The 12,128-nt window shown below is 46.4% G+C and overlaps 1 protein-coding gene across 2 annotated transcripts in view; it reads left to right on the forward strand.

Moving 5' to 3' along the window:
• Positions 1 to 10,995, forward strand: part of FBXW4 (F-box and WD repeat domain containing 4) — a 59,854-nt gene extending 48,859 nt beyond the window's left edge. For both annotated transcript variants that reach the window (XM_059851827.1, XM_059851825.1), the window contains 3 exons: positions 9,541 to 9,681; positions 9,839 to 9,980; positions 10,232 to 10,995. In XM_059851827.1, coding sequence (XP_059707810.1) covers positions 9,541 to 9,681; positions 9,839 to 9,980; positions 10,232 to 10,348 — 400 coding nt within the window. In that variant the 3' untranslated portion in view covers positions 10,349 to 10,995. The remainder of the gene's footprint in view (positions 1 to 9,540; positions 9,682 to 9,838; positions 9,981 to 10,231) is intronic.
• Positions 10,996 to 12,128: the final 1,133 nt, after the last annotated feature.

Below are 12,128 nucleotides of genomic sequence, written 5' to 3' on the forward strand. Positions count from 1 at the left end.
GCCTGCAAGGGGAACAGTGAGGAATATGGGCCACACGATACTAACCTGCGTCCTTGCATCAAGTATCAGAGTTTGCTGACTCCTTGTCCTCTTCCAAGTACCCTGGTCCTTCCTTTAGTGAAGGATATGATGGCAGCTGCCTCTCTTGCAGGTCAGGTTCCTCTGCTCACTTCTGCCTTTCTCTATTCAGACTGTCCTGTCTTGTTTGCCAGTGTAAGTGTGTGGCTCAACAGAACAGCCACTTAATGGCAAGCAAGAGAAAAGGAAACCTTATTCAGATCCTCCTCCTCTTTTTTCTTCTTTCTTTGGGAGTTAAAACTCCTTGGAACATGAGGGTCATGCACCACTGACAGCTCCAAGGCCAGCATTTGTCATTTGCCTGCAGAGGACTGTTGCTTCCCATGTTATTGGGGTGGTCTTGCATGTCATTAAGTGACAAATGCCCCTGTCTCAAGGATGCTTCTCCATAAGGTAGAATAATCCAGAGTTCTCTTTGCAGCAACTCTTGGAGTTATTCTGCAAAGCCTGACATTTGAAATGGACCAGTGATCTGTCTTACATGGTAGTCTTCATGCTATAAACACTTCAAATGCACAAATCCTACAGTGTTCTTTCCTGTGACATGACATGCTGCAGGGCACAAGAGCTCTGAAAACATCCAAAGTTAGTTGTGCCCTGCAAGCCACCCAGATCCTCTGCCTTTTAAATAGCCAGTCTTTGTCCAACCCCTCCCCCCTTTTGAAGGTATTTTTGGCAGAGTGGGGATTTTGTTTGTTTGTTTTCTGGTTTTTTGGGTGGGTTTTTTTTTTTTTTTTTTTTTTAAGAACCCTCTAATTTCTTGTTCGGTTTTTCTCCTGCTCCTGAGCCCTTTGAAAGTAGTTTTATGCCGTCACTGACACCAAACTGACACTTTGCGTTTCCCCACTTCTTATCCCTTTATGGCAACAGATGTTGAAATTTTGTATCCCTTTTATCTGTCCCTCTTTGCCCTCTTCCTGTAATTAGGTTTCCCTTGTTAGCAGTACAAAGTGGCCCGGTTTGCTGCCTGGCCTTTTGAGCCATTGTGTTGGAGCACATTTTTTTCCTCCTCTTTCGGAAGAGTTCCTTCCCCCTTAAGTAATAGGCAGGGTGTGGGCCAGAGCTGTGGCTTTTTCTTGTTTCTTTGTTCTCCATTTATCTCTGCCACCTTTTTCAAAGAGATGGAGAAAAAAAATAGAGAGTGCATGGAAGGGGAAGATACAGAGTTGCATTTCTTGACTGTCAGGCCCCCCCCTGCTCTTCAGGTGTTCAAGACAGGTGCCTTTGATGTCTGCAGCTTTTGGGGAGGTGGGAGGTAGAGGATTCATGAGAGTGACTTGAGAGTGGAGGAGAAGGAAGATTCAGGTGTATGGATGGTGCCCTCAGCAGAGGGTTGGGAAGGAGTCTGAGGTAGCCAGGCAGTTGCTGAGCAGGTTAGTAATCTGTTCTGCCTATAGTGTTATTACTGTGCTCTTTCTTTCCAAGAGCCAGCATGAGTGTTACCATCTTTAAGCAGCTGGCTGAAGTTTGCTAATGTGCTGCTGCTGTATTTCTAGTGTGTGTTTCCATGGGTCTATTGCTAGGTTACATCTGTCTGGGCCATGGAGGGGGCAAGAATGACTTGCTGTCTTTTCAGCTTTTGGCTTATGTTGATCTGCATCCATTTTGGTGGCTCTTCAGAGCCCATGGAATTAAAATTTGTGCTGCCTGTACTGGTCTTAAACAGCAAGTGTAATTTAAGAGTTGAAGCGTGTAGCACTGAACACTCTGGTTAGCTGATTACTACTGATGATTTCCTGTTTAAATCCAGTCCTTCTTGACTTTGTCTTCTGTTGTGCTCCAGATTTTTAATTGTGTGGAAGTAGATGAGTGAAATGAAAACCTGCAGGTCTAGTTCTTGGTTATAAGTCTTGCTGAATGTTTTCAATAAAAGTTTTTAATGTAGAAGCTTGGCTCAAGGCTTCTTAATGTTGGGTTTTAAATAATTTCTGTAGAAGAGCATTCTCTCCCCAGCTTTGAACTCCAAGGTTTATGCAAGTTTGAGACCTCTAATTTAATCACCAAAGGGGCTGTTGGGTGAAGAAAGTACATATATTCAGAACTGGAGTTGGTAGATCAAAAGGAAAGGTAACTGACTCCAAGAAGTGTGGGGTGTCTGTTTCACCCAGGCATTTAAACTGGATTTATCCAGTCACAGAGAAGTGGGTGCATATGTCTGATAACAGAAAAGGCAAGCAATAGCAAATGTTACCCTGTCACTGATACCAGTTTCACAGGATTTGTGGAGCAGCAGAGTAAATGGGGTAGATGTGGAATACCCTTTCCAGCCCTGCTTTTCTATAGATTCATATGCCAGGCATCTTTTTTTGCCATGGAAACTCCTCCAGGTTTCGTGAGAAAGAGGCTCCCTATTCCTTTCAGACTTGCATTTCTTCCTCAGTATCTCTGTCTTGGCTGAACACAGTTTTAAATCACAATGACCAAACCAGACCTTGAGATCTTGAGTGTTGTTGGAAGCAGGACACCAGGCCCATGGCTAGCTTGAGCCTGTTGTGGAGAAAGTTTGCTGGTGCAGGGAGCCTCTTAAGTCATGGTTTCTTGGAAAACTGTGCCTTTTAGAAGACTTTGTTGCATTCAGAACTCTGTCTCCTGTCTCTAATGGATAGTTTCAGTCTCGTCTGTGCAGTGTATTCCCATGGTATGCATGTTTTCTCAAAATTTAGGTCTTGTTGTTCTTTACTGATTTCTGATTGGGCTTTGGTTTTGTGACACTATGTTTCTGAGCTCTCTCACATAAGGGGCATCTTCTCCCTTCTTTTTGTTAAGAGGGCTCTGGTCCATCTTAACATAAATGTAAAATCATTATAAGAGGAAGAACATACAGGTGTTTGTCCTAAATCCTTTCTTCCCCATGGCAGTCTTGGCCTTGTCTCACTAGAAAGGACCATGAGGCCAGCTCCTGCCTTTTGGATGTGTGCATGTTCAGGACATGCTGTGGCCTTTGAACTCTTGTTCAGGCATATTTATGACAACTTTACAAGGCCCTGAACAATCAGAGAGCATGGGTGGGGGCTGGACACTCCAAGCACATCAATCAGTTTCATCCCTCTGAGCCAAAGCAAAAGTAATCTTTATTTTTCCCTGGGTTGAGAGAGAATCAACAGAGGCAAGAGAGAAGAATGGGAAGGAGTGAATGAGGAACCCCCTCTGTCACTGGCTAGTGGTAGCTCATTTAAACAGATGGCTTTGTTTTGATTTGGACTCTCAATTTTTTTGTCTCCCCAGTAAAGGAGACCTGCAGAGCTCTGTCCAGAAAGGGAGCAATACAGCCGCCTGTTCCCACACAAGTGGGGCGAAAGGCGAGAGGCTTTGAGAATTCCCTGCTTCTTTTCCTCGCCTCCCTCTTTTTCTCTTCCTCCAAGAAATCACAGTTTGAGAATTCCCCCCTACTCCTCCCGTTGGAAAGAAAGACAGAGAAGACATTCTTGACATTCTTTGCAGAGAAAAGGGGTTAAATGTCTGAATTTGGGGGTCACCATGTTATACAAATTGCAATCTAATCGTTTTTACAAGAACACACGTGTGCTAAGAAAAGGAGCCGTGGACAAGAAAGAAAAGGGGATAGACAACCTTTTTTGTCCTATCTTCTTTTTTTTTCCCCCTCAAGGTTTTGGACTATTGTCATGTCCTGTCTCTCTCCCCTCCTCACCCCCGAGAGGGAGAACATTGGTTTTATAGTTAAATTGGTTCGTAAAGCAGAAGGGCTTGGTGCCATTTCTGTTTGTTTTCCCAAATAAAAGCCCCAGCAGGGTCTCTTTTGCACCGTTGTGGCTTTATTTGAAGAAACTGGCTTTTTCCCATAGCCCAGTGTGTCAGTTTATCCTCTGAACTTAACCTTACGGGAACCCGAACAACAAAAACTCACAGGGTCCCAGAGCTGGAAAGGTAAAGAAATTGTATCTTTTTATTGGACCATTTAAAATGTGTGTGGGCCAATTCAGAGAAAGCAGAAGAAAAGAAGGCAAAACTCCCTTTTCTGTCTCTCCTCTCAACAAAATCTCAGACCGTCGTTGGTGTCTTTCCCCCCTACTGCCTCGAGTCCCTTCAGCTGCACTGTGGAATCAGAGAGAGGCATTTGCCCTGAAAATCACTTGAAACAGCATCTCTGAGCCATTTCACTTGGAGGTGCTCCCTCAAAATTCCCCAATCCTATCCCACACCTCCCTGCAGGAATTAGTAGTCTGGTCTAAATGCAGAGGCAACTTTGGAGTAGGATAGAAGAATAGCTTTGCTAAGGATCTGTGTTTCTCCCTGTGTACAATACAGAAGTTGCTTGATCAAGCCTTTCCCTTCTTAGCATAAGTTTGCTTCGTCTCCTCAGTGCTTCAGCTGCTATTGCAAAGCACTTAGAAGAGACAGCAGCTCAACTCTTCCCTTTGGTTTTGGTGCACTCTCCTAATTGGGTGACAGAAATTGTGCAAATGCTACACTTGGGATAATTATTTTTAAATGGATTTGTTTTCCTTTCTTGTTGTTTGATACTCAGATCAAATATCCCCGTGTTTGGAACTGAAACTCCTTATACCTTTTTTTAAAAAGTATATGCTTCCCACCTGTCTTGTTTCAAATAGTTATTGGGGCTGAAATAGTGGTTTACAGCTCTCTTTGGTTTCTGAACAGTCATCTGCTTATGTGCAATAGATTCTCCTCTTTGATGGATGATCACAGTTCACAGATGAGGATTCCAGAGCAAGTGAATTGTCCTCAGTTTTGCACATCTCTGTTTTCAACAGATGTTCAAAATTCAGCAGTTTCCTAGAGCTTGCATATTTATATAATATCAATTCTAGTGAATTGGGGTCACCAGAAATTGAGGGTAGGGAGAAAAATGGTTTTTTTCATTCCAGCTTTTGAAGTGTAGTTTCTTGTGCACTGGAGACAGCTGGGCAAGATACTCAGCAAATGGGCAAGTTCCAGGGAGGTAGGTGCAGACTTCTTTTGGACTTTGACTACCACAGAGATCTCAGGGAGATCCTGAGCTTTTACGGCCACACAAATAATTGCAATGGCTTGGGAGGCCGTATATAACTTTAACTTGGTGAAGCAACATCCCATGGGTTATCTGGAAAGTAACCATCTGGACTCTGCCATGGACCTTATTTTGTCTTCATATTAGTGATTGAGAAGGAATAGAACTTGAAGCCGTTTTTAAAAAAAGAACAAGAACTTAAAGAAACTAGACTGTTTCTTCCCTTCACCTTGCTTCCATGCTGCCTGTCTTTTTGAGGTATCAGGAGAGCTATGCTCATGGCTAGATTTCTAACATGGGAAGGAAAGACGGAAATGTGGAAATCCTGAATAAATATTTGATTTTAAAAGTAATTTTTAGAAGTCTTGAAGAACTTGGAAATTGATTGAGATGAATCAAAGGATTCTCTATGGTGTCTGAACAAAATGCCTTTCACTGTTGGACTCATCAGTTGGATACATTTACCAGGCACATCGACTTGGTTTAAACATCTTGCTCTATCACCAAGAAGTCTGGAGCCTAGTGCCAATACAGCTTTCCTGTACTAGGGATGAAATAGGCTGCTGGATTTGCTCTGGCTCTATTCCTTGTGGGCAGGTACTGGATTAGTGCCAATATTATTCAGTCTGTCTAGATGCTTAACAGGAAGTATGAAAAATTAGGAATATTATGAGATTCCTCACCACTCAAGGCTTACTTGTGTGTTTGTAGGTGCCGCATTGGCCCAGGTGGTTTGTGGTTAAAGTGCTGAAATTGAGAGCTCTTGCTCTAGAGTGGTCTTTCCAGAAAACTTGCACTGTCACATTTGATTCTGCCTCTCAGAGCTCCACTGGTGCAGAGTTGTTTCTGTTGGTGCCACTCAGCACTGGGACTAAATGTGGGCACTATCTGGCCCAGGCTGTTCAATACAAAGACAAGCAAAGCTCCAGCCATCTGCACAGTAACTACCTGGCTTGCCTGAAGAAGACCTGGTAGCAAAACAGCTACTTGCTACTGCTGGAGCACCATGGCAGGGTAGGGAGATGGTGTAGCCCTTCCATGTTTGGGCTCACTTGGTCAAACACTTCACAGACATTTCCTGACTAACCTTCACAGCCTGTAACAAGGACAGGGCCTCTGAAGTACTGAAGATCAGCCTACCTGGGATTTGAAAGGTATTTAGATGAAAAAGGGACCACAAATTAAAGAAGGTGGCTGTTTCCTTATGTGTTTGGCTGATGCTGGTGAAAAAGGTCCAAGATAGCTATGCCATCTCTTTCTGTCCCTCATGGAGAAGGTATCTTTTGTCCCTCTAAGTTGTTAGAAAACCTTGGTGATGTGGTGGTGTAGCTGCTGCTGTTCTGTTGCCTGTTCATGGGTTATTTTGATCCTTTATGGGTTATTAAGGATTAGCTGTGGGTTTTGCTCCCAAGAAAAGGGGAAGCTGTTAAGGTATGAGGTTTGAGGGAAGGGATTATTTGGGATAACCAAGAGTGGACAATTTGTGGGCACTAACTTGTGATCCCAAGACTGGAAGAGTTGTGCTGGCAGAATTCCCTTCCCAGCATGGGCTCAACATGGCTGTGTATGCTGCAGCACATAGAGCTAGTCTGGCATGGTGATAGCTGTTCAGAGACACCTTAATCTGCTGAGTAAAGGGGAAATACTGATCGTGTTCTGCATCTTTTTCACCTTAAGTGTGCCCATGCCAGAACACATCGGTGTTTTGTTTGTGTCCCCAGTGTAGAGCACAGTAAATTTTCCCCTGGTGCCAGATGGTTAAATGCTTCACTGTAGCAACTACCACATTGCCTCTGTAAATTGCCAAAGAGCTGCTCCTGTTTCTGAGGGCTGCAGATCCCACCTGAGAGCTGCTTTGGCTGACCTGATCTTGGGCCAGGAGAACTGAATTGATTAACAAACCAGCAAAGCAAGGTTTACTTTGCTGCAGTAACTTGCAAGTGTCTGTGCTCATTTTATTCCTACAGAGAAAAGCCAATCCTTTTCTTTTCTGCTTCCTTTTTTTGTTGCCTTTTCTTTCATTTTTGTTGCCTGGGATGGAAATGTAAGCACAGGGAGGAAGACTGGTGTGACTCTGTTGAAGTGCTTGGGTACCACTGCAGTGAGGTGTGAAGGCATGGAGAAACACTGGAAGTGAAGCACCTGGGTGGTGCTCAGGATTCAAGCTGCTGGTGCTGCCTAGAGCTTGCTGGGGTAGCTCACCTCTTGGGAGTAACTCCTTGCTCCTGCCTGAGCAACTGGCAGAAGAGTCTGTAAGTTGGGCAGTCTGGCCTCTTATGCATCTCACAGGTAGTCCAGGGATTCTTGTCTGGGAGAGCAGCTGACTCCTCCTCATACCTCTCTTGTATGTCTTACAACTCTGAGCCACACATACATGTTGTAGGATGAAGAACGTTTTGCAGAAGCCTTGATAAGGGCTGTGTGCATGTCCATTTGTCCTGCTGGCTTTGCAGAATAGCAGACGGAGGGGATCTGTGCTTGGAAGGGTGGGGGAGTGCCAGAGCACTCATGTCCATCCATGTCTCACACCACAGTGGATCTGATGATTCATCTGTGCCAACCAAACCCCAATGCTCTTGCTCATGGTGCTCAAACCATGAGTGCTTCAATCTCTCAACCCACAGACAGGTGCAGAATTGCTGCTGGGTTGGTTTACAAGTAACCTTCCAAGGGTTAATGTATTGTGAGAAGGTTGCAAAGGGCTGAAGCCTGGAATCCCCTCGATTCCTTGCCTGAAGAAACACAAAGTCCAATAAGCCAGCACCCCTGGATTCGTGTTGGGGGGGATTAATTCATGCACTTGATGTTAAAGCTTGTCCGAGAGGTTTGCATGGGGGGGGCCATTGCTAGGGCTCGTTGGCCTCTCTAAATGGTTGCTAGGGCCCTGGCATCAAGGTCCAATGTAGCTGCCCACAGCCACGGTCACGGAGGGAATTACACAACCACAAAGAAATTGTTATTCTACATAATCTGCTCTTTGGAGAGTGACTGTGGGGAAACAGGCTGGCCCCAGCATGCCGCCAGCTCTGTGATCATAGAAGCGTGCTGGCTGCAAAGATCGGCCAGGGCTCGCCTTCTGATCTGGGGACACCAGGGCTCGAGGCGCTAATCTGCTTTATCAGCGATTTCTCTCTCCTGACACAAAGGTGTTTACTTGTTTTAACATCTCCCAGGACTCTATTTCTCCTTTTGTGTGGTCTTTATCCCCTGACGAGGGCTTTAGCCCAGATTACAGACAGAATTAAGGCATTTGGCGATGTGCCTCAGAACTGTGTGATGCTGGATCAAGGAGCAGAATGTAACAAAATAATGGAGGGAGATGCTGAGAGTGACCCCACTGCGGGATCTGTGCTGTTGGCTTTCAGGACTCCTTCATTGTCCTGAGAACCAGGAGGCTGTTGGTGAGGGGTGGCCATGCAGCAGAGTTTGAAAAGCAGGTGCTTCAAGTTTTATTGTGTCCAGCATTTTTGATGTAGAGGGTGTGAGGATAAGGAGAAGGAAAAAAAGGAGGGTTTGTAATAGGTGGCCATTTCAAGAAGCTGGGCAGATTGCCCACTCCATTCCCAAGAGTCTGTCATGTCTGAATACCACTGGCTACTGCAGCAGGTGGAATGACACTGGGACAGCCTGTGCTGTGCACCTGATGCAATTCCGTGTGACCCAGGGAAGCGGCTCAAGCTTCTTCTTGAAGTCTCGCAGGCCGGGACCTCACCAGGCATTATCCACCAGATGAGCTGCTGGTTTGCATATAACAAGCAGCAGAGTGATATTGCCACAAAGCACTCAGCATAGAGCTTCATGGAGATCTTGCTTTTGCTCTTTCACTGTAGGCAAGGACTTAAAAAGGAGGAAAGGGTCAAAAATAGAGAAAAATCTAGCCTTTGAAAGGTCTCATCTGGAGATGAGATGACTGATCATTGGAGGTAGTTGCTTTTGACCTATCACGTTCAGCCCTAGATATGGTGGTATAACTGGAGGGGGTTGAGGAGAGCAGCCATGGCGGACTGGGTTGGTAAAGTCTGATTTGCCTGTGGATCTGTGCTGTGTGTCAAAGATCTAGGGAAATACCCCAGTGGACAGTATTTTGAAGGACAGTATGGGACAGGATTGAACACATAAATGGCTCTTGTGGACTAGTTGGAGTTGGACTAAGCTGGGAGTTGTCTCCTATGGAAGTGGAGCCATAGAATTCAGAATACTGGTCACTTCTCCCAGGGAACAGGATCCCATTCTGCTGGTGGTCAGCTGTACCTGTACCTTGGCTCTTCCTCCTCCAGCTGGGACTCCTGCTGGTCACCCTTCATGACCCTTCATGGTTAGTGGCCCAACCAGTAGGAGAAGCTGGGGGTGGGAGACGAAAACTGTATGGGCTTTTGTATCTGTTATATCACAGAAATGAGACCTGGAAGAGCCAGACACCATCTCTGCTCTGGCCTGCTAAACTGGAAGGGCTTTTTGCTCTGAATGACTCTTCCCCTAATGTTTCATTGCAGTGGTCAGCTGTTGACCTGTTTAGGGACCGACTTCCACCGTGGAGCTGGAGTCCTGGATGTGTTCTACGAAACGCCCTCCCTTCTCCTTTCTTGTGGGTATGACACCTACATCCGCTACTGGGACATACGGACCAGCACCAGGTGAGCCTGCCCTGCTGGCATCTGGGGCCCACCTAAGGCTCCTGCACTGTCCTTGTGCAGCGTCTGGGAATTCAGCTCTCACTGAATTAGCTCCTTCAGGCAAAGTGGATGGAGGAGTGGAGGCTCAGCCCTGTTCTGGTTTGTGTTGCTCTTGCAGGAAGTGTGTCCAGGAGTGGGAAGAGCCCCATGACAGTGCCCTGTACTGCATAAGGAGTGATAAGAACCATATGATTGCCAGCGGCTCTTCCTACTACGGTGTGGTGCGCCTCTGGGATAAGCGGCAGACTCAGTGCCTGCAGGTGAGCACCAGTGGGAAACTGAGCAGCAGCAGAGCTTCTCAGCTGTTCTCTGGCAGCCCAGTGTGCATGCCTTGTAGGAAGAAGAAAGAGGGGCTGCTGGGCTGTCTTTGGGGCTAGTCCACCATGGCAAACTTACCCTATATGCAGGGAAAACTGCTTTCTCAGACATCTCAGCCTTTGGATCTGTAACACCAGCCAGCATCTTTGGGCTGACCTTGTTTCTGAAAGGTTGATTCTCCTGTTTTTTGCAGAGCTTTCACTTGTCTTCACCCACCAGCAGCCCAGTGTACTGCCTCCGTTTCAGTACCACCCACCTATACGCTGCCCTGGCGTCAGCCCTGCACGTCCTGGACTTCACGGCCTTGTGAAGGGCACCACAGCTGCCTCTGGTGACCCCAACTCAGCAGAGCTGACACTTGGCTCAGGGAATTGCAGGGCAGGAGAGGTGAGAAAGGCCCACAAAGCTTCTGAAAGGACGTTTTTACCTGCCAGAAAGCTACAATGAAGAGTGCACAAAGGGCCAAACTTTCTCAACCTTACCTGCCTGTTAAGTGAAAATATTAGGCCAATTGTCCTTTACCCTTTTTATTTTGTGCAAGTCAGGAATTGTTTTATTAACTGTGTTACTTTTTTCTTTTTCTTTTTTTCCTTCCTTTTTTTCCTGTGGATACATCATTTGAGGGGCAAGTTGAGCCAGGATGCCCCATCAGCTGTGTGCTGGTCAGTTTGAGATCAGCCAAGCTCTAAGCGTGTGAAGCAAGACCAGGCTGTGTGTGGGGTGAATTGATTTGGTGGAAGGGAAGGGTGCCTGGAGTGAGGCCCACCTTTCTCCTTAACTTGCTGTTCTGACAGCTGCTTGTGTTGTCCTTCACAGCCAAGAGCAACAATTGAGCTAAAAAGGCAGAGCCAGCCCTGCTTTCAGTGTGCCTCCCCAAGTTGGCCGTCAGGTCAGGCTATGCACTTGGCAGGGCTGAAATGGTCGTGTTTTGCTAAATAAAACTGAAAGGAAACAAAAGAGATTGTATGTTTTGTTTCAAGTTCTGAAGGGGCTGTGATGTTACCTGCTGATTGCAGGGGCCTGGGTGGGTGAGGGAGGTTGGACCTATTTTCAGAGGCTGTCTCCATGTCTTATAGATCTCTCTCCCTGGCTAGACTCTGTGACACTGCTGCACTGAAGGCAGTTCCTGGGAGCTTGGATCTCCTGTCCCTTTTTCAAACAAGAATTCAAAAAGTAGGACCTGTGACTCATTTGGTGCCTGCATACTGAAGCAGCAAACAGACTAGTATGAACACTTGGATGTGATTTATTGGGATCCTGTAGACACATCCAGGTGGGCTCTGCTTTTTTTGGTATCATCCTTCTGAACCTGATGTGGGTCTCTGAACAACCATAGCTTTCAGCATGCTCTGTGCTGTGTGATTGAATGTGGATAATGTGCTGTGAGTGGTGTCTGGGGTCTGGCCCTCCTTGGGGGAGGAAGTATGGGAACCCTACTTGGTTGAGTTTGGGTGTCCCGGATAGATAGAGGAGAGGTTTTTATCACAAACTGAGAGCACTCCTAGGGTGAGCCACTCAGCATGGTGCTTTGTTAGAACTTAATACGTTCATTTCTACTGTCAAGAGGCTGCTCTTCCCTTGTGATGCACAAGAATTGGAGGAATATGTTTGCTGGAGCCCCAGACTCTATGGAATTGCCATGGTTTGAAAGCAGCCTCATCAGGGGAGCTATGTTAGGAGCCCATGAGCAGCTCACTTGAAGGTAGGGTCTGCTTGGATAGTAACTGTTCAAGTATGAACTGGGACAGAACAATATTCAGAAATCTAAGCAAGGGGATGGCTGTTGGAGGAGTTGGTAAAGCAGCACTGTTGGGGCTGTCTCTGTGCAGTGATGTTTGCAATGGTCCGTGTTTGTGCCTCCAGAGAAGGGTGGGCAGCTGCTGCTCCTTAGCTGGCCAGTGGCCCAGCCACTGCTTGCCCTCTGTGCCATGCAAATGGAGGCAACTGCATCTTGGTTCCTGCCCTCTGCACAGCCCTGTCACGTTGTGGATGGCTGGCACTAAGGAAGCAGCTGCATGTCTTCCTCTTTACCCTGTTTCATAGGCTGTGCCCACTCAGGACTAAACATTGATGCTGTTTGCAGAGATAGC

This window comes from Haemorhous mexicanus, chromosome 7 (genome assembly GCF_027477595.1).
Source record: "Haemorhous mexicanus isolate bHaeMex1 chromosome 7, bHaeMex1.pri, whole genome shotgun sequence".
In the NCBI taxonomy this organism is placed as follows: domain Eukaryota; kingdom Metazoa; phylum Chordata; class Aves; order Passeriformes; family Fringillidae; genus Haemorhous; species Haemorhous mexicanus.